Below are 23,193 nucleotides of genomic sequence, written 5' to 3'. Positions count from 1 at the left end.
AGGTCCCTTATTAGCCTTTACCCAGCTAATAGCTAGTGATTCTCTTGTGTTTCATCCAGTCCAAAGACTTGTGGTGAAGGTTTATACAGTATTGCTGAGCCGTCAGCCATCTTAACATCTATACATTTAGTACTCCCTGATGTAAGTGGTCATGGACTCTAGTGAGACAACAGTTCCTCCCTTTGCTAGAGAAGGCCGGCGTCAGTATCTACAGGCATGTTCATTGTTCTCAAAAAGGACATTCAGATGACTTTAGAAATAAAAAAAAACTAAGCATTTGCCAAAAGCAACCAATCAGATTTCACTTCTTGAAGGAAAACAAAGATTGGTTAATTGGGTCAAATTCTAAAACATTGATCCAGGTTTGTGTTTGTCCACCTTGATAAATTGGGCCCACTGCTCAAACATTCTCAAACTATGTACACACTTTATATTTTCCTCAAGGAACAATTGTTTGTGATCATCCTATCCAAAATGGTAAACAGGTGTTCCCTGAGGTGACCAAAAGACTCTGGCCCTTTAAGGACCAGAGACTTTGTTAAAAAAAAAAGACTGGGCTCACCGACGTCACACCGCACGGACCCGCCTATCTTGCCATTTGGTCGCTCTGCTGTTGATATGACAGCAGCACTCTGTGTACCGCTCAGGAGCTGAGTTAATTGGGTCCTGACCCTGTGATTACTGTGAGCCAATCACCGTGATCGCAGGGTCAGGAGCATATGTAATCGGCTCAAGTGGGCTGCAGTGGTGAGAGAGCAGCATGGTAATTGAAATCTACGTCCTGGCAGGAATAATGGGTCCCAAACATGCCATAGATTTCAATTACTAAGGTCCGGAAGCGGTTAAGGTGGTCATAGTGTTCCATCGGCCAAAATCCCTAACGACGGACCTCTGTTTTTCTTGCAGCAGCTTCTAATAATAATAAAATGATTCTGATTCTACTAGAGTTCATATCATGCAGCACCTTCTTACCTCCTACCTTAATTCTGCTTAATGCCACCCTTCAGCACCATTTGCATACCTAACAAGTGGACAGGGACATGGGGAGTTCACTTACTTGCACTTCACAGTGCGTTTTCACGTGACTAATGTAAAAAGGTGGAGCAAGTAGTGAACTCCCCCGAACTCTGTCCGCTTATTAGGTAGTGATATGGTGCTGCAGTGTGGCGTTCTGCAGTGTTCCGAATTGGTTATGCCAAAGTTGAACACCAACACTAGTTCCTGCGTCTTTGAAGGATCTGGCCAGAAAGTCTGCTGAGGACAGGCTTGTTTTGTGACAAGTTTAGCAGAGCACTGAATGCCATGTATATTCGCAGCAATAGAATATTCTGTCTTTCCACTGCCCTCCTAGGAAGATGAATTTGAATTGTAGAGGAAAACATCTGCAGCCTGTACACTGGCTTTGTTGTACTGCTTACATCCCCGGGACCTTTCTCACCCCCAAGTACAAGCTGTCAATGTCCACCCCTTGAATCGGGATATTCATCTCGCCTGGCTGCCAATGCTGTTTTGATGTCTTTCATTCTCGTTGTTGCCTTGCTTCCAAAACATATTCTTAGTTTCTCTCCATCTTATCAGCCAGCGGTTCTCAGTATCGTGTGACCGCGGGCTTCCCTCCATAGGAGTTAATGGATTGTCCTCTCCAGCACACAATGGAGGTAGTGTTGGGGAGGTTTAGTGCTTGGCAGGGGACAGTGGAGTTGATCTGCGAGTGATGGCTGTAAAATAGTGAATGCTTTCAGTGCAGGGAAAAGGGTACAGCGTTCCTGACCCTACCCCTAAAGAATGCGGCTACAGCAAGATAACGGAGAAGGAAGAGGGCATTGTTAATTCTTATTATAATCAGATGGATGGCTTAAATTTTCAACTTGAGCAGTGATCCGGTCACCATAAACTCGGATGACATTTGGGTAATAGCCTTTGGTGGTTCAGAATTAATCCAGTGTGTTCATATTTCTCTCGCAAGCTGTTCTATACAGTGGACCTGAACTCTTGCACGGGGCAGAAGGAAAACCTATAAAAAATGCACCCTGTAATTATTTAGAGAGTTTAGCCTAATTCCCCTCACCAGAAGTGTAATTTGATCTCTCACCTGTGTCAGCTGGCTGCCTCGGCAAGGCTGCTAATTTGAAAACACAGGATGTTAACCCTATTCCTATTTCCATGAAAGCAGGAAGTAGACAAACAGCAGATTTATCGCAGGATTTGTATCAGCTGTAACAAAGTGTTTTTCTTTAATGGTTATTATGCTGTTGCATATTTTTTAGAGCAGAGAGAACGTTCTGAGTTCAGGTCTGCTTTAAATGGAGAATAGAATTATTTAGGTGCTATGCAAACTATGTACAATTTGTTTTCAATAAACAAAAAGAGGGACACTGAGAGCCCAATATAGTGTAGTATGCACTGGTAAATGGAGGTGTGTGGAAACAGTATGTGCAATATACTCACATGTCGGGGTTACCGCATAGGCAACCACAGTATAGGCAGGTGGGGAGATTAGACCTGTCCCCACTCAGGATTAAGAAGTCGCTCTCTGTAGATCAAGGAAAAATGGGTAACACCCCTCCACCAAGGGTGGATATGCATAACGTAGTATGGATACAGAGGCGCCAGAAGGATAAAAAGATCTAAAACGTCTAAAAGTGAGGAGGTAGTGGTGGACTTACCTCCTCCAAGCAGACACAAGAAAATGTCTGACAGAGGCGCATGGCATAGTACCAGACCTGTTTTTGTATATGCTCCATCTTATTGCCTGAAGAAGCGGTCACTCCCGCGAAACGCGTTGTATTTTACTGGAGTATGTAAATAAAAGGTTTTGCTGAAAACTGATCGGCATTTTCTTGTGTCTGCCTGGGGGAGGTAATTCCACCACTACCGCCTCACTTTTAAATCTTTTAGATCTTTTTATCCTTCTGGCGCCTCTGTATCCATACTACGTTAATTTGTTTTTAATGTTTTTTATGTTCATATTAAAACTACATTTTATCTTTATTTGTGACTGCTAAATTGGTATGCTCACAGATCTGACAAAAGGACGTCTTAAGCAGGCCATTCACACAGCGATTTTTTTTTACCAACCGATTAGATCGTAGTGAAAGTGATCAAATATGCCAGTTATCTGTGACGCAGTGAGCAGCATCGATTGTAGTTTTTTGATTGATTCGTGACAAAAAAAAGTTGGTCGATCAGACATGGGGGAGCGGTGGTAGTTTGACGGCCCATAGAGTTGCACTGTATCAAACAGTGCAACGCTGCAGTTTGATAGTTTTTCAATAATTGATGACTGTTCAGAGATGAAAGAAAACCTTCCCAGACACAGTTTTACAAGTTGATGTTTTTTTTTTCATTTAGGAGAAAAATAGATGATTCCTTTTCCTAATATCTTGTTCCAAGTTGTTTCGGTTAATATGTAACAGTGTTTTGTCTGTCTTTGATACCATCTGAGCAAATAACCGATTTACCAGCAGAGGGTGTGCGCATTGGTCAGTGATTAATGTCTCTTTCTGTTACAGGGATTACAGCCAAATAAAAGAAGCTTATGAAGCCATGAAAAATGTTGCCTGCTTAATTAATGAGCGTAAGCGACGGTTGGAGAGCATAGACAAGATTGCCTGTTGGCAGGTCTCCATAGTGGGCTGGGAGGTGAGTGCTGATTGGCTCACAGGGGGTGATGTTTTGGAATGTTGCTGTCTGTTGGAGGGAGAAATGAACTGACTTCACATGTGGAATGTGCTGGTTGCGAAACTGCGGGGAAATCCAGCAGATTCACCTAAGAATCAGAATTAGCAACCGGTCTATAACTTCTCCATTTCACATATTTTCCTTTCCATAAGAGGTATAGACAAAAGACGCAGCATTCCATATGTATTAGCTGCGATCATATTTTTTAGCATGATTAAAGGTTTTTTTTATACCCTGATAACAATTAAAAACCTAATTTTTAGATTCCTTTAACCACTTGAGGACCCACCCTTTACCCCCCCCCCCCCCCCTTAAGGACCAGCGCTGTATTAGCTGATCTGTGCTCGGTGGGCTGTGCAGCCCACAGCACAGATCAGGGTGCAGGCAGAGCGACCAGATCGCCCCCCCCTTTTTTCCCCACTAGGGGGATGATGTGCTGGGGGGGTCTGATCGCTCCTGCCTGCCTGGGTGTTGCGGGGGGGGCACCTCAAAGCCCCCCTCCGCGGCGAAATTCCCCCCCTCCCTCTCCTCCCTCCCTTCCCCGGAGATGGGAGGCTGCACAGGAACGGATCTGTCCTGTGCAGCCTCTAACAGGCTCCTGCCTGTCATGTGACAGCGATCCCCGGCCGCTGATTGGCCGGGGATCGCTGATCTGGTACAACGCTGCTACTGTTGGCAGCGTTGTACGAATGTAAACAAAGCGGATTATTTCCGCTTGTGTTTACATTTAGCCTGCGAGCCGCGATCGGCGGCCCGCAGGCTATTCACGGAGCCCCCCCCCCCCCCGCTGTGAATTGACAGGAAGCAGCCGCTCGCGCGAGCGGCTGCTTCCTGATTAATTAGCCTGCAGCCAGCGACACAGAACTGCGTCGCTGGTCCTGCAGCTGCCACTTTGCCGACGCGCGGTATGAGTGCGCGGTCGGCAAGTGGTTAAAGGACCGATATCGTGAAAAGAGTAAAATGAGCCATAAATTACTTTTCTCCTATGTTGCTGTCCCTTACAGTAGATGCTGGCCAGCCTCCCTGCTCGCTGCACACTTTTTTGGCAGTTGGACAGAAAATTAAGAAAACCCTGAGAACCCCCCATGAAAAGCTGGGCTAGTCCAAAGCCTGTCGGTAATGTCAGATTTCTACTACCTACTGTAAGTGACAGCAACATAGGAGAAAGGTCATTTATGGCTTATTTTCCTCTGGAAGAAATGTACGTCTTATTTGTATGTGTTTACATGCATTTTAAATTTTACGATTTTTGCCCATTTGTCCCCATGTTGGGCTACATTCATATTATGCACCTTGTGACATATGGGCAAGTTTTAGAATCGGAGCAAATTGTAATATGTCAGATATAGTGTGCATTATAATTAGACAAAATACACTGGCACAATTCTATAATGCTGACTTTTTTTTTTATTACATTTTTTTTTAATACCTCCATAACATGGTTTAATATATCAATGCAGCAACACGAGAGTGTCGCTTTAAGTATCTTTATTTTAATGATAACCTTTAGGTCACATGAATGTTGGTGTCTGTGCTTAAAGGGACACTATCGATTACCATGTTTTTTTTACTAATTGAGATAGGAAATGTTTGGGAAGTGCTGCTAAGTACTGGTGTATACATTTCACTGCTTATCTATTTGATTACTGTTCTCTAATTCCTTTCACATTTTTCTGCCAGCAGTCTGCTGAAATTCTGATGGCAGACTGAGCCATGAGGAGAGGATGGAAATTCCCTCACAGTGTATCTGTTATTCCTGTGTGTGCAGAGAGCTCAGTCAGAGACAGGCAGAGCTTTCTCTCACAGAGAGCAGAGGAAATGTATTATGTGCAACATAAACATTTGTAATGCTGTAGTGTGTGAAACCTGATACCTGTTTTCAAATCTGCTTCAATAGTACACTGTTCTTAGCATGTCAGGCTGCAGAGATGCACACCTCTGCAAATGAGACATTCCAAACATAGCTAAAATCTATAGACAATGAAGCTTTTGCCTCTGATATGTAACATGAGAAGTAGGAACATGTTTACACAGCTAATTAGACATTATTTGTACATTGTCATTTTAGAACACGTGGGCATTGATAGTATTCCTTTAAAGGGAAGCAGAGAGTAAGGCACTTGAAAAAAAAATGTATGCATACCTGGGGCTTCCTCCAGCCTCATGAGCTCTCATCGCTCCCACGCCGCTGTCCTCCGCTGCCTCTCGCCGCAACCGGGTCCTGTCACTTCCGCTGGACGCGGGCAGTTGGATGCATCCACAGGGGCTCCGTCCATCTCGCCGGCGCCTGCTTTACGCAAGCGCCTGCACAGTTCAGAGGGAGCCGGTACCGGCGGACAGAGGCAGCGGAGGACAGCGGCGAGGGAGCGAATCCAGACTGATGAGGTTGGAGGAAGCCCCAGGTATGTATAAATCTGTTATGTTCTTCCTCTCTGGTTCTCTTTAAGCTATGTCATTTGCTTTTGGTGTTGAATCTCGTTAACCTCATGTAGGGTCAGAAGAAGATGACCAGTGGAGGCATTACTGAAGAAATAATATAGGCCACAAAATGATACTGGGGCATTCACATGACTACAGCTCTGAGCATTTTTGGATGTAGTATTTACCAGTACAGTAGATGGGATGCACTGCCACACTCCTCCTGTGTCCTATGTTTTCTCTTCATTGCCACTTGGGGGCGCTTGTATCCTCGTGACACCGCTGCATGTACTGACTTGCATGTGGTGTTATCATAAAGTACAGTTGCCCCCAGAGGCAATGGAGAAAGACGCTCAGGATGAGGAGAACTATACTTCCCACTCACCACAGGTCTGGGGAAGGAGGGGGGTCACATTACACCACCCAGCACAGGGGGGAGTTCGGCAGGTGGAGGTGGCTGCACATGCTGAAATCTGTGTGCAATTGTTTGGTAGCAATATATCCTCTACTGATCACATTGGGATCTATCTGATGGTCAAATCTGTTGCACAATTTGCCAATGGTGCCACAGTTCTGCTGCCTCAGCTTATATGATCAATACAGAATCTTTAGCTGCACATGTCTTAATTTCTTATTAAAGGATATTTCTGATCATAAAATAACATCCACTCACTTTCTGTTATTACAACTGAACCAGGAGTTAACTGCTCCTGCCCACTATGTGCACGGTTATGTCTGGAATGTCATTTTGACCATATTTGAAACTAGACCTAAGCCCCAGTAGACCTAACTAAGCAGACCTTTAAAAACTGGCTCTAGGCCCTCTCACAAGCGACCGCCACGTGTCAGCTTGCGCATACGTCTGCTAGCGCACAAGCCCTCCCGACCCCCTGGCCCCATCCTCCTCCTGTCCCAACGGCTGTCCGTGCTGCACATGCGCAGTAGCAAAAAAAAGCATGGACACCGGGACAAAGGAGGACGCAGGGACACGGGGATTATTATATAGGATAATGTTCTGGTACTTGGGTTAACATAAATGCCTATGCTTGGAATTAGACAACATATTTTCTTCACTACATTTAATTATTATGAATTATTTATTTTTTATTTTCATGAAGGGACAAGACATTCTGGCCAGAAGCTCACAGCTCATCCATTCAGGGGAACTGACAAAGGTCTTCAGACACGGCAAGACCCAGCAAAGGACTTTCTTCCTCTTTGACCATCAGATGGTCTTCTGTAAGAAGGACTTATTACGGAGAGACATTTTATACTACAAGGGCCGGATAGACATGGATGAGATGGAGTTCATCGACGCAGAGGACGGGAAGGACAGGGACTTCAACCTCAACATTAAAAATGCTTTTAAAATGGTCAATCGAGAGACAGAAGAAGTTCATCTCTTTTGTGCTAAGAAGCCAGAGGACAAGCAGAGGTGGCTCCAGGCGCTATTGGATGAAAGGAAGCGAGTGGAGGATGATAAAGCTATGGGTGAGTACATCCAACCTGGTTTGGTTCATCTTACTTGAGTGATGTCTGGAATGGATGAATATTGATTCAGACACAGGTGTCTGTAGTTTCTTAGCCTTTCTTTGCTTCACAAATGGGATTTCCTGCCAAGGGTCTTTGCACTAGCCTCAGTGTGAACAGACTTCATAGCGTAGAATGTTGGAGCACATGCCGACCAAGAGATGATCTCACAGCAACATTCGCTGGAATGTCTAACTTCTGATGTTTGGAATGATATTTTCATAGTTAGGCTAAGGGCCCTTTCACACTGGCGCAGTGAGGTGCGGCATATTGACGTACTGCTACTGTAGCCTAATGTAACCCTATGGAGAAGTTCATATTTCCCACTTTGCAGTACACTGCGCCGGAAGTGCCAAATCTAACACTAGGGCTGAACTACGTTACCATGCGTGACCTGCAGCGATCTGTGTCGGGCAGAAATTATGTTACCCTAGGACGATGCAGGTTTTTTAAAAAAAGTCGCGGTGCGCATTCACGGAAGCGTAATTTTACAATACGCTCCCACATACCCGAAGCGGGAAGTGACCGCAAGAGCGCGTTACTGGTGGCCAGACAGGGAACACCGTGTACTAACGTGCTCTTCACAAGCTGGATTCTCGCCAGAGGCCGCCGTTATCTAACTTTTTGTCTAAATTTCACTTCAGGTATACATTGTTGCCACAAACATTTGTTTGTGATCATTTCAGGTGAAAATCTTGTGTGTTTTGGCCTCTTAAAACATCACCGTCCTGCCCTGCAACCTGCACAGCTGGAAAATACCCGCCCGACTCTGTTATCCCTCTTTACTCTCCCCTCTCCATAGAACAGGAGAGGCTGCTCAGCAGATAGCGCCTGTAGTAAAAGCAGAGTACAGTATTTTGGTTACATATTGCTCCAAGATTCCCATTCATCTTCCATGACTAAGTGTACAGATCTCAAGCGTGCCTGTGGCTTCTGCCAGAGGATTTCCACATCTTTGTTCAGCTGAATTTATTTTATTTTTTTTTGTTTTTTTTTTGTTTCCTTTCTGCAAGAATTCTATTTCTGTCTCCCCCCCAGCAGTAACAATTGTTTTTTCATTACTGGTGGACTTTCCCAAACACATGTCCCAAATCCGAACAAAGAAGTGATAAACCACATTCCCGTAGTGGACTACCTGGGGAGTTACACTTGGGAATTGGAAATAGCTGGAATTTTATATATGTGGCAAACCTGAGTCACGGTTTACTGCGCTCCTTCCTGGAATGCTGCAGTTCTGGAGCACGTTACTATGAGTTCTGTTACGTAACCATGGCATGTTACTGTGGCAACTCCCCCGACCCCATCAGTATTTATAGAGATATGAGGTGCGAGCTTCATACCATAACACTATGCGAGAGAGCCTCACACCACTGATCTGCGCCTCGTCTCTCCTCATCATGGCAGGTAACTACTGCTTTCCCTAGACTTACCTTCTGCACTGATAGGTCATCGCTTAATAGGATGAGTAAGGGCCTGTTTCCACTACACGCATTTTGGATGCAGAAAAACTGACTCCAATGACTGCCTATGGGAAAACCTCCATCAGACAAATCGCGTTTAGTGGAAACAGGCCCATAGACATTCATTGGAGTCAGTTTTTTCATCATCCATTCTGCATTCAATCTGCGTGTAGTGGAAACAGGCCCTTAGGCATACATGGGTGGTGGGCGTGGCCATTTACTATGTCAGCTTTTGTGAGACTGATAACATGAAGAGAATCTGTTGGTTATTTTTTTTGTCGTGATAATAAGTAGGGAAGAGCTTCTGAGTTCCGCAGAATTCGGCTTTTTGCGGTGGAAATTAGTATGCAGAAATCAAAATACAGCATTACTGAGACTTAAAAATGTTAGGCCAATCACAAGATTTGGAAGTATTGGGCCAATCAGAGAATCAGAATTGTACCGTATCGGATTACTACAAACATTTTAGGCCAGACACAAGATTTAGAAGTGTACCGCAGTTGCCAATCGGGAATGGGGATTGCGCATAACGACGTACATTCACAAAAAAGAATCGCGGATTCTTAATTTTTTTTTTTTTTTTTTACAATTAACTAACTTTTTTTGACAAGAATAACAACAACAAAAACATGCCACTGATTTTGGAAAGTTGGAAATTAAGATTTCTGTGTAAACTGGAAAGACTCTTGTTGGATTGCGGAACTCCGTCAGAATGGGAAATCTGCATTTCTTACCATCCCTAATGATAAACTCATCATAAATTGCTGTCAGACATCGTTCTTTAGCTGCATTAGCATTGTGGATTGATTCTTTTTTACCAGCTGTGGTTGAGTGTGTGTCTATGGAGCTTTACACTGCCCTGTACTGGTAAGCGTGTTGTCTGTCAGGGATCAGCATTATGAAGGGACACAGACAGATGGGTGCCTACAAGGGTCAAGCTTAGGACTATACAGTATGACCCCTTTATTCTGTGAAATTGATACATGCCATTGAATGCATTGCGCATACTGTGCTTGTTGTATTTGAAGTTTTACTTTTTCTTGGCATTAAAAAAAAAAAAAAGATTGAACTCAACATTAGGGCTACAAATGTCAGTGCTCCATTCACAATAACCGTTTCCTGTGGAGTCCCAGATACATTTGTGCCCCCTTTTTTAACTTCTTAGGAAAATGGATTTTTATGAATTTGGGTTGCCATGTACCCTTTTATTTATTGATCCGACCAGTCTTTGCTGGCAGTCAGTTTTGCTGTCAGTTACTTCTCAAACATGCAATAATTGTCACTCTTAAATGATCTTTTGTGATTAGTTCAGGTGACTTTTATCCCCGATCAATGTACAGACATGCTGTTGAGCACCTTGCTGCCTGTCCTGTCCAGTGGAGAGAGGATGGGGGGGAGTATTTCCTCTGCAGTTCAAGGCAGAAGCTCTTTCTAGTCCATTTGAGCTTCCCCTCAGTGTGTTTCTGACACCTGATAGGCTGGGTACAGGAGCAAGCTAGTAAAGTATGGGTGCAATATGCCTATCGATCCCGTATCAGTCTTTTGAAGTGATTTTCATGGACTCCTTCTGTCACCTAACCTTACTCAAATGTCAGTAAATCTCCTTCCTGAGGCCTAACCACTTACCGTAACATTAACTTCTTCCTAATGCCTAACCTTAAAGGACACCTGAAGTGAGAGGTATATGGAGGCGGTCATTTTTATTTCCTTTTAAACAATACCAGTTGCCTGGCGACCCTACTGATCTATTTGGCTGCAGCAGTATCTGAATCAGACCAGAAACAAGCATGCAGCTAATCTTGTCAGATCTGACAATGTCAGAAACACCTGATCTGCTGCATGCTTGTTCAGGATCTATGGCTTAAAGTATTGGAGGCAGAGGATCAACAGGATAGCCGGGCAACTGGTATTGCTTATAAGGAAATAAATATGGCAGCCTCCATATCGCTCTCACCTTGGGTTCATTTTAAGTACTTGATGACAGGTGCTCTTCTAATTGCGTTTACACACAATTCCAGCCTTGTCCTGAAAAGACACAAGCGCCAGTTCCTTACAGTGCACAATATGTATGGGCTGCTCGGACGGTGCCCTTCTCATATGCTTATTAAAGTGACACTGAAGTGAAATAAAAAACTTAAGATATTATAAATTGTATGTTTAGTATGGATAATTAATAGAACGTCAGTAGCAAAGAAAATAGTCTCATGTTTTTCTTTTCAGGTATATAGCTTTTTTTTCATAGCATTGCATTATTCTATCATATTTGCAATTTACAAAGCACACTGTATTTGTAACTATGAAACAGAGCAGAGCTAATGACCCTTTAAATGTCCCTGCGGTAAAAAAATCTTATTTGAAGTTTCCTGTCACTGTTTTTTTGAAGTATAAGTGCCTCAGAAAACCGCACTGTAGCCAACTAAACTGGTGGAGAGCTCAGAGAAGCTCTTTGCTTAGATAACTAGTGACGTTTCTTAACTCTTCCTGTACTGGAAGCAACATGAGACATATCTGTGCTACTAATGTTATATTTCTTAGCTCTACTACACATGCAATTCATCATATCATACGTTTATTTTCACTTCAGATTCCCTTTAACTCCCTTCTAGCCAAGGGTGTGAAATCCTGTTCTTGTTTTCCTTTTTATTTTCCTTTGAATCGTTTCACTGTAACAAATAGAATACAATACAGTGGCCTCAATTCACTAAGATCATGCTGGAGATTAAACTTGCCACTGCACAGTGAGAGAGTTATCTTATCTCTTCATTGCTTAAGTTACCTCCTCTGTAGTTATTTTCACAGGCAGTTAATCAACAGCCTGTATCTAACTTTAGAATTCGGGAGTTATTCTAAGGATTGAAGAGTTAACTTAAAGACAGAAGAGTTAACTTTAGAGATATCACCTTAACTTAAGGTCCGTACACACGCCGGACTGGAGGCAACGACGGGTCCGTCGTCACCTCCTGCTGGGCGTGTTTTCAGCAGACAGTCCGGCGTGTGTACAGTCTGTCGGTGGACTGATACGGCTGTTTCTGAGCGATCCGCCGGGCGGATCGCTCAGAAACAGCCGTATCAGTCTGCAGACAGACTATACACACGCCGGACTGTCGCTGGAACGCCCACCCAGCAGGCGGTGATGACGGACCCGTCGTTGCCTCCAGTCCGGCGTGTGTATGGGCCTTTAAAGAAAGAAGAGTTAACTTTAGGTTTGCCTGAGGTAAAATGTTTCCTGAATACTACATGCCTTATCACCATGGTGATAACTCTAGAAACGTTATTAAAGACGGGAGATAAGCATAGTGAATTGAGGCCATAGTAACTAAAACTGAGTAGACTGATAAAAAACCCAGCACAGCACACAAAGCAAAGCAATACTGTGGGCATTATATGTACCGCACGTCTAGTGACTGATGGGGTAATATGACTTTTTTTGTAGTCTGCACACAATGCATTGAATGTTTATTAATATACATTTCTCTTTCTGGATTGAATCCCAGGAATGGAGATCACTGAAGAGCAGAAGAAGCAAGCTATGGGCAATGCAAAGAGGTCACGGCAGGGGAAGATGAAAGGTGGGTGCTCATCAGGCGAGTGTTTGTGTTTAGTGCTGCAGGAGACATGTCTGTCCTCAGATTGGTCAGATCCCGGCTGCCCTTTGATGTGTGTGTGGGCAGCAGATTCAGCAGACAGGCTGAGCCCAGCATGTAAACTGCTCACATCAGACCTCTATAATGGGAATGGCTGCACAGCTGCGGGTTAAACTTTCATTGTAAATCAATATCTGCTTGTAGACTGCTCATGCTGTGCCTCCCCTTCTCTGCGCCGCCAGGGAGCCAATTCTCGACATGGCTGCCGCCTCAGGCTGGATGTAACCCCGCCGCTGTGACATTCAGTGCACGTTCCCGTCGCTGGGTGACTTGTAATCATCGGAGCTGGGGGTAACTTTCAGTTCAGTGACAATCAGGCTGCATGGAACTGTTACCGAGCAGAAGTATTGCACGAGGTATTAGAAATGAGGGACATTTATATTACGTCCATGCTGCTCACATTATTATTTTTTCTTATTATACGTTTTATATAGCGCTGACATTCTTCATCAGAAGGCTCATCTAACCAGCATGCCTTAGGGCATACATGTCAAACTCCGGCCCGTGGGCCAAAATCTGGCCCTCGGGGCCATCATATTTGGCCCTCAGGTGGTTTCCCCACTTTGCATTATGTTTGGCCCACTCTAGACCACCAGGGAAGCTATATTGGAGGTGAAGCCCTAGATCACCAGGGAAGCCATATGGGGAGGGGGACAGCAATAGACACCAGGGAACTGTATAGGAGAGGGAAGGGGGCCACTAGACACCAGAGAACTGTATAGGGGAGAGAGGACCACTAAACATCAGGGTACTGCATAGGGGATAGAGGGGGCTATTGGACACCAGGTAACATTATAAGGGAGAAAGGACATTGAGGTCGGCCCACGACTTTGTCCCAGAGCTCAATTTCGGCCCAGTTTGAGTTTGACACCTCTGCCTTAGGGGATATGGGGAACAGTGCTTTTGGGGGGATTGCAGGGTAGAAACTACTTACCGAGCCTTCAGACGCCATCGCCTACACATCCTGTCGCTTCCTTCAGCTTTGTAGCTTCCATGCACGGCTCCTGGCGTCTCACCTGACCTGATTCGTAGATGCGGGTCAGGTGACACGCTGAGAGCCATACACCGAGGACGACTGAAAGCCACCAGGAGCTAGAGGAGGTACTGTATTTAAGATGGCACCTGGAGGCTCTGTGAATATTTTCTGCTGGGGTGGGCCGGCTGGGGAGGTTTGTGCCTTTTTGTCCAGTTGCTTAAGCAAGAGCTCATAATTAGTGTTGGTGTTCAAATTCGGGTTATTGAAATTCATAAACCCGAATTCACCCACCACCACACTGCACTTCAGCACTCAGACATGTGGACAGGGTCAGGGGGAGGTCACTTATTTGTCCTTCATGAAGCGCAAATAAGTGAACTCCCAATGACCCTGTCCACATGTCTGGATGCTGGAGTGTGGTGAAGGGTGAAGACTGGTTTCCAAATTACAATAACCCAAATTTAAGCACCAATAATACTCAGACCACCATGGAGTAACAGGGTGGGGGTGACACTAGACCACCAGGGAGGGAAAGCCCTATGTGTGGACGGAAGATAAGCTGTAAAAGGGTAGGGCACGCTGTGTATGGCGTTTATTAGGGATGTGAATGGTTTACATGGGGAGGGTGGATGAAAGCTTATTGGAGGAGGTACATTAGTGTGGTGTAAGATTTCACAGGGAGTTGTGCAAAGGTTGGATGTATGTGTGGCTTAGTGGCCACTCCCACAGGGTAGGTGTGAACACCTGAGGTAAGAGGATATGACATCAAATTCAGTCTGTCCAGGTCCAGACTCTCATATTCGTTACTTCTTGCTTAATTTAATCTATTATATGTATACATGGATACGTGTATACTTGGTGGCTGGATGGTGTAATGGTTAAGGGATCTGCCTCTGACACGGGAGACCAGGGTTCGAATCTCTGCTCTGCCTGTTCAGTAAGCCAGCACCTATTCAGTAGGAGACCTTAGGCAAGTCTCCTAACACTGCTACTGCCTATAGAGCACGTCCTAGTGGCTGCAGCTCTGGCGCTTTGAGTCCGCCAGGAGAAAAGCACAATATAAATGTTATTTGACTTGTCTTGTCTATACGTAGGGGTTTCACACACTGGCCCATATGCAATTACATTTTTCTCCTGAGTTATCTCCTAGGACAGGGGAGGTGCCCACACTTTTTCAGCTCGCGAGCTACTTAAAAATTTGCAGAGTTCAGGAGATCTACCAACATTTAGGTAGCAGGTATAGTTGCCTTCAGTATAAATAGGTAGATGTAGGTGCCTTCAGTATAGGTAGCCAGGTATAGTGTAGTTAGGTGTGGGTGCCTTCAGTATAGGTCGCCAGGTATAGCATAGTTAGGTGTAGGGGCCTTCAGTAATTATAGCTAGGTGTTGGTGCCTGGGCCACTTACCACCCTCCAGTTTCAGTGGCAGTGTCTGGGGCTCATCCTGGTCTCCCCTTCTTCAGATGCGGCTGAGGGAACGCTCCAGAGGGCGAAGGGGGCAGCGGTCAGCGTGCGTGGATGCATTGTGCCCGGTGCCATCCCCAGCCAAGTGGCCGTGTTATACAACTGCCGGCCGCAAAATAAGCGGTCACAATCTACGGGTAGATCGCGATTGACCTATTGGGCACCCCCTAGGAGATATAGTTTTCATCTTCTTTTTAAACTAACGTTTCAGCATTTTACAATTGAAAAAGTACCCAAAAGTTGGTAAAAAGGGGCTATCAAATTTATTTTAAGTATTTTCTTGCTTGCTGGTGGCTAAAAGGGCATTTTATGACAAGTTATGAAAGTATCACCCAGGAGAAAACTCAGGAGAAAAAAGTGAATTGTATATGGCCTAGTGTGTGCTAAAAACATGAGCCTAAACTAGGGTTGTAATGACTAAATTGTGTTCTCTGTCACAGGCGTTAGTTACAATGGACTTCCAGCAGTCCCTTCACACCAGAACTTGCATCCTCTCCACCAGCGACACATCACCGTCCCCACCAGCATTCCACAGCAGCAGGTCTTTGCTCTGGCAGAACCCAAGCGAAAGACTTCTCCGTTCTGGAACACAATCACTAAGCTCACTCCCTTCAAGAAATGAAGCGCTCTGGAGGCGAGTGTGGAGGAGAGCTGTGTTTCTGAGTTACTGAAGGACACGCCCAGTATTTGAACAGCAGATTTTGCAGCGCCTGAAAGCGTGGAGGCTTTGGGTTTATGATGAGATGAGCAAATGAAGAAAAACAGCATTCTGTGAAAACCTCGGGAGGTGACCTTTGTGCAGCATGTCCTCTCAGCAATGGCACCTCCCGGGACTACTTGCTATGTGACCAATATTTTATTTATTTTAAATATGAACTGTGTTTGATTCCATGGGGTATTTTTAAATATGTAAATATTTTTTTTCTTATCCTCAATTAGAGACATTTTACCTAAGACTTCTCGTAGGTGTGTTTCAATGTTACTTTTATTTTATTTTTAAACCAGGATGCCAAAAAAAAACAGGAATTAACATGATTGGCTATGGGGGATCAGCAGTAATTTTGGTCTTAAAGGATACCCGAAGTGACATGTTACATGAGATGGACATGTGCATGTACAGTGCCTAGCACACAAATAACTATGCTTTGTTCCCTTTTTTTTTTCTCTCTGTCTGAAAGAGTTAAATATCAGATATGTAAGTGGCTGACTCATTCTTGACTCAGACAGGAAGTGACTACAGTGTGACCCTCACTGATAAATTCCAACTATAAAACAGAAAGAAAATGGCTTCTGAGAGCAGGAAAGAGATAAAAGGGGAATTTCTTATCAGTGAGGGTCACACTGTAGTCACTTCCTGTCTGAGTCAGGACTGAGTCGGCCACTTACATACCTGATATTTAACTCTTTCAGGCAGAGAAAAAAAAAAGACCACAGCATAGTTATTTGTGTGCTAGGCACTGTACATACACATGTCTATCTCATCATGTCACATGTCCCTTCAGGTATCCTTTAAGAGTGATGGTAATGTTGTGTGGCAATCCGCCATTTTGTGAATTAAAGGACCACTATGTGAAAAATAAATTTAAATGCATGTGTATGAAGTATAAACCGTATATTTGTTCCTGAGTACAGAGCACTATAAATTACTTTTTTTACATTCTTGCTGTCAGGTACAGTAGGCCGTAATAATCTAACATATCTCAAAGGTTTTGAACGAGTTTAATCTCATTCGGAAAAACGGTTTTCTTTTTTTTCAAAAGCACTTTCTGAAAAACAGTTGCTATGTTCAACTGCCAAAATAGCGGGCAAGTGAGTAGGGAAGCCGTCCAGTATCCCTATAGAGATCCTTTCCAGGGGGTGCTTTACTAAAGCTTGGAGAAAATACTGAAATCCCTCCCGTGAGGAGATGAGCCAGTCCAAAACCTGTCAGATCGGTTAGACTTTTACTGCCTACTGTAACTGACAGCAACATAGGAACAAAGTGATTAATGGTGCGTTTTACTCTCGGAGAAATGTACTTCTTATAGATATGCATTATAAAATTTTAATTTTTCACATTAGTGATCCTTTAAGGTTACGAGGGGGATTGGATAAAAGAAGCACAATCTACAGTATTCACAGTTCCTTTATCTCTGAAGGCCAGTGTTATCTACAATGTTTAAACAGAATTCTGAGCGTATTCCAAATATGTCTGGAGATCCCAAAATTCTAGAGGGGGGGCTTATATAAAGTATCCATTAGGGCTTGTTCACACTATGAGCGCTTTGAGCTTTTGCTTAAGCGATTTGCGCTGTAAAAGCACTTGTGTAATGAAATCCTAGGTGAGTGTTCTCACATGAGCGATGAGCTTTCTTTCCAATCGCAAACGCGGGTCCTGTACCATTTTCTGGGCGTTTGCGCTTCAATGCAAGGTTTAGGAAAATCGCTTTACAAAGCACAACAGCGCCTTTTAAGCAAAATTACTTTATAAGATATTCAGTTCCAGGTCAAAGATTGCACTTCCTGTTTGTCTGCACACAGAAAATCGCGAATCACTCCCTCTAATCAGATTCAATTGCTTACAAAATCGCATGTTCCCAAAATCACAAAAAGCTCAAATGTCAGTAATCACTCAACAAAAGTGCTCACAAAATCGCTCAGTGTGATTTGCAGTGTGAACTAGGCCTTTAAGTGACCTTATTCCACTTTTGTTGAGAAATGAGCAAACCCTCTAGTTCAGCTCTAGAGACCCCTAGAGGTAGCGCTACACAAAATATGTACCCTTATTCTGAAAACACAGCCCATCCACCATGATCTTAACAGTCTGTCACAATTAGTCCAGGTGTGAATCAACAATCTCCTGCCTTGTGCAGCTGATTAATCATGTAGGAAAAGGAAATACCTGGGCTGTGAGAACTTAATTTTCCAGCTGGAATCTGTACAGTTTGCTGACAGTCTGGTTCGGTAATTGATAGCTGGCTGCAAATGGAAATGAGGTACCATTATCTTAAACTGCAAAAATGCTTATAACAGCACTGATGTGTTTAAAGCAAATTTTTAACAGGAGGGGGATTTCAGTGTAATAAAATTTCTAGCCACAGGTCTATTAAAATAAATGATAAAAAAAAGTCAGGTTTGAGATAAAGCTGTGATAATGGGGGGGGGGGGGACGTCATTCCAGCAACTGACATGGGGGCAGCTTGTCCTTTGCTTCATGTGGCTATAAATGTTAAACTGCTGGTTCCGCCTTGGTACTTATTATTATTATTATTATTATTATTATTATTAATAGGACGTGGCTTATCACTGGTAATACCCAGAAATGGGAACTTCTACACATTCCATATACAGGAGAATCTTTATAGTAATCTCCAAGGGGCCAGGAAAAGTAGTTTTACTATGTCAGAAGTTTCCTACATCAGAATTGGTCATACACTGTTTATTATACAGAAGCTTTTACTGGGAACGGTTTCCTGTACTGTATCCAGAGTTTTACTATATCAGAGTTTACTATAACGGGATTCTACTGCACTGTACATGACCCACATGCACAAGTGACGTCCGATAGAGCTGGTTTATTAGCGCACGTGCAAAGAAAACTGGAGGCTGGTTGAGATGCTGCCTACAGTAGCCAATGAGAATCCTTATGTCCTCTGACAGCTGCAACTTGTCGATTGACACCATCAACACTACACAATCCAATCGATCAGAAGGTCGATTGTGTACTAAAATTGCATTGTTAATGGGCATCTTAAAGTGAACCAGAGACGAAGCACCCTCATGTATTTTACCATATATATCAGTGGGAACATTAGAGAAAACACCTACCCTGCTCTCCGTTTCATCCTTTACTGCTCAGCCTGCTTGTTATCAGCCCTGATAAAATCCCCCACTGAGCATTCAGTCTGGCTTTGCTCAGGAATCGTTATAGCCGAGTCTGTCTTCTCTGATGTCTTTTCAAGCCCAAGCCTGCCCCCTTCTGGCCATGCTTTCCTGTTGTGTATATTTGCAGCATCACAGAGAGCTGTCATGAGATGGGAGGAGCTGCTAATATAGATTAAAAAAAAAAAAGTTTTTCAATATACCCTTATATGTGCTAGTCATAAGAGGTTTTTAGAAATGGGGATTTCATTTTGCACACAGGCCAAATAATATGCTTTTCTGATGAACTGTATTTTGCATGGAGTTTTAGTAAAACAACAAACAAACAAAAAACACAAAAACCGGCACACCAGAGCAGCAAAAATACCAGGTATAGTATTTATTTAGTAAAATCTATTGGGAAATATGTTTATTTTGTGCCAAAGCGTTCATCTCTGGTTTCCTTTAAGAACGCTGACAGCACCGCACATGAATGCTACACAGGTTTTTCTAATTTAATGTTATTAAAAATGATCTTTCCATTTCACTTTGCAGTCAGCTTAGCGTTACCAAAACTGACTAAAGCCTGTTACACACATCCAATTATGATTGGCCAATTTTACCACCTCCATGTAGTATGAGAGCTTACCTGCACAATCTGTTCATAGTATCTAAAATATGTTGACCTCCCTACTAAATGGTAGGTCAATGATTGGCCAATCATAATTAGATGTGTGTATGCATCCTAAGTTCAAATATCTCTTCCTTGCAAACCCTGTAATCTGTAGAATCTTTGGAGTATAGACTGCCAAGTCCTGCCCATCCTTTTGCTTGAGTAATTGACAAGAGTCTACTATTACTAATTTTCATCACCCCAATAAATCCAGTAATTGGCAGCAGACTTTGGTAACACTGTGGAATGGATGTATTTTGTATAAGAAAAGGTAAGCAAGCTGATGTGTTTACCATTCATACTTTTCTCAGGGAATGTGGAATGTCCCTTCTAAGCAAGGCTACATTTTGACTTTAAGCCCATATTAGGGGCTGTTTGCACCCCCACCCTTACACTGCCTGAAACCATGAATAGTGGGGACTCCTGACTGGCCTGGCACAGACCGATTGTAAAGCACACCTGTATACATAAAATACCCCAAATTGTATTTTCAGAACATTTCCATAGTGCTGTATTTGATACTGTATCTGAAGTCCTGAGCGTTTCCCAACGCTTTTGGGAGCGATTTTAAAAAGTAAGCTATTTGCCAGCGATTGTGTAGCGATTTGCAATTTTAATTCTGATTGGTCCTTTCAATGTATCATAATTTTTTTGTACAGTAATTCAAAATCGCTCTCAGATCGCTATGTGTAGCGATTCATGAGCGATTACACCAGTGTTTATATACTTTGCATTGAAACGCAAACGCCACCAAAATGCTGTGTGTCCTGCAATTGCGATTTTGCTAATCGCAATCGCTCCAGTGGAATTTGGCCCATCCATTAACATTAGCTGATCGTTTAGGGAAATCGCTAGCGGTTTGAATCACTCACTAAATGCTAAAAAAAATTGCTCTAGTGGGTTCCAGGCCTTATACTTTATACTCGCCTAGGCCAACTATCCTGTGCAGGCCCAATGCACAGAGGAGCTCCCTAATATTCAATACACTGTAGCGCTGCACGGGTGTAACTACAAACCATGAGGGTTCATCAGGATAGCCAGGCAACTGGTATTGTTTAAAAGGAAAGAAATATGGCAGCCTCCATATACCTCTCGATACAGTTGTCCTATAAGCCGCTACTTGGTGTAATGGGAAATGTAGCCCTGTGGCTTATATCCATTGGCATAAAAAGCAGCATTTAGGGCCTGTACACACTGAAAAACGCAAGCAAAATCGCAAGCGCATGCGTTTTTAAAGTGCCTGTAGTTTTAAAAACGCATGCGCTTTTGCCTGCGTTTTTTGTGCGTTTGCGTTTTTCTTGTAATTGCTGATTGGCTAAAGAATCCTTTGTTTTTTTTCTAGTTTACATTTTAACAGGAATCAGGAGATTGCAGTCTTCTGGGATACTGACTTCTGAAAAACGCAGGCAAAAACGCAAGCGCATGCGTTTTTAATGCGTTTTTCATGCGCTGCGCTTAAAAAAGCGCAGCAGGCACTGCGCTTGCGTTTTTCTAAAAACGCATCGCATCAGTGTGTACAAGTCATCACGATTTTCATTCTTTTTCAAAAGACCTTGCGTTTTTAAAAACGCAACGCAAGCGCAGCAGTGTGTACAGATACCCTCTCCCTGTTAACCTGCTGCTGGGTAATGCAATGGGGATAGAATGAGAATACCATTAAGATGTGCAAAAGTATTTTAAGGTATCTATTATTATTTTTTTAAGTGACCCACACGAGAGGAGCGTTGGGAGCATGTATGGGGGATTTCTAGGAGCCCGGAGTATCTCTTTGACTCTCTGGTCTCTGACTGGATTCTCCATGACAATGGCTGATTCTTCATTTTTTTTTTTTTTTTTTTTTTGCACATCCCTCATATTTATTTTGTATTGCTAACAATGCTAATGTTCCGTTATGTCTTATTTTTCATAACAAATATACGTGCCCCTATCTATTTAAAGGACATCTGAAGTGAGAAGGATATGGAGTAATTTCCTTTTAATGCAAATTGCCTGGCTGTGCTGCTGATCCTATGCTTCTAAGGGCTCTTTAAGTCCTAGACCCTGAACAAGCATACAGATCAGATGTTTCACTTAAAGGATACCCGAGTTGTAATAAAACGTAGTTTGCCCTTACTTTCCTGAGGCATCTTCCAGCCCTCCATAGTCTTGTAGGTCCCTCGCTCTCCTCCTAGTCCCCTTTGTTGATCTGCTGGGTGGCCCGGTATAGTCTGCAACTCAGCTCACTGCTTTGCATGCGCTGACCCAGCGGCACGCCTTCTTAATCACGCTGCCATAGTTGGGAGTGTTCTGAGCATGGACAGTTCATTAAGACTCAGAACAGTAGTGAGTGACTCAGCTGAGCCAGGGACTTTACTGAGCTGCACAACAGATCAAGGAAGGGGACCAGGATGACAGCAAGGAGCCTACAAGACTACAGGAGGCTGGAAGAAGCCTTAGGTAAGTAAAAGCAAACTGTCGTATTACGACTCGGGGATCCTTTAAAGAGGAATTTTAGCCTAAACAAACATACTGTCATTAAAGGGAACCAGAGACGAAGGGTAGTTGAAAAATGGAAAAAGATGTTATACATACCTGGGGCTTCCCCAAGCCCCATAAGTCTGAATCGCTCCCACGCCGCCATCCTCCGCTGCCTCTGTCCGCCGGTACGGGGTCCCGTCACTTCCACCGGAAGCAACCAGCCTTCCGCATCCACAGGGGCGCCCTCCGGCTTTGTACGCATGTGTCTGCGCAGTACGGAGGGAGTGCACTGCGCTTGCGCCGACTGGTCGATATTACGGGACCCGGTACCGGCGGACAGAGGCAGCGGACGACGGCGGCATGGGAGCGATCCAGGCTGATGGGGCTGGAGGAAGCCCCAGGTATGTATAAATTTAGTATCATCTTCGTCTCTGGGTCTCTTTAAGTTACATTAGTTATGTTAATTAAAATAGATAGGTAATATAATCTCTTACCCACCCTGTTTTAAAAGAACAGGCAAATGTTTGTGATTTCATGGCGGCGGCCATTTTAGTTGATAGGAGGTTACAGGGAGCATGAGACACAGTTCCAACTGTCCTGTGTCCTGATCACCCCACTCAGCTGTGCACGCTAGGCAACAAGAACAACATTACAAATCCCATCATGCTTTGCACAGCAGGGGAAAAATGCCCAGGCAGATTTATTTGAAGGGGCATAGCTTCTGTGCAGCTAAAAATTAGGTTTGGGTAAAAAAACAAAGTTCTGATGCTGTGAAACTGGTAAAGAAACACCAAGCCTTTTCAGTGCTGCTGAGTAGATTTTTTAGTCTGGAGGTTCACTTTAAGTTTCACTGCATTTGCCGCATGCTTGTTTCAGGTGTGTGATTCAGACACTTCTGATGCATGGAAAGATCGGCAGAGCTGCCAAGCAACTGGTATTGTTTAAAAGGAAATATACAGTATATATAGCAGCCTCCATATCTCTCTCACTACAAGTATCCTTTAACAGAGATGCAAATAATTCTGTCCAAATTTATGCAGCTTAAAGTGGA

The 23,193-nt window shown here is 43.7% G+C and overlaps 1 protein-coding gene across 5 annotated transcripts in view; it reads left to right on the top strand.

Annotated features, from left to right (window-relative positions):
• Positions 1–16,126, top strand: part of SPATA13 (spermatogenesis associated 13) — a 110,220-nt gene extending 94,094 nt beyond the window's left edge. For all 5 annotated transcript variants that reach the window (XM_068266964.1, XM_068266962.1, XM_068266963.1 and 2 more), the window contains 4 exons: positions 3,513–3,642; positions 7,218–7,590; positions 12,584–12,658; positions 15,613–16,126. In XM_068266964.1, the coding sequence (XP_068123065.1) occupies positions 3,513–3,642; positions 7,218–7,590; positions 12,584–12,658; positions 15,613–15,794 (760 nt within the window). In that variant the 3' untranslated portion in view covers positions 15,795–16,126. The remainder of the gene's footprint in view (positions 1–3,512; positions 3,643–7,217; positions 7,591–12,583; positions 12,659–15,612) is intronic.
• The last annotated feature ends 7,067 nt before the right edge of the window (positions 16,127–23,193 follow it).

Source organism: Hyperolius riggenbachi, chromosome 2 (assembly GCF_040937935.1).
Source record: "Hyperolius riggenbachi isolate aHypRig1 chromosome 2, aHypRig1.pri, whole genome shotgun sequence".
Taxonomy (NCBI): Eukaryota; Metazoa; Chordata; class Amphibia; order Anura; family Hyperoliidae; genus Hyperolius; species Hyperolius riggenbachi.
Note: the sequence above shows the minus strand (reverse complement) of the source record. Positions and strands in the feature narration are given on the sequence as shown.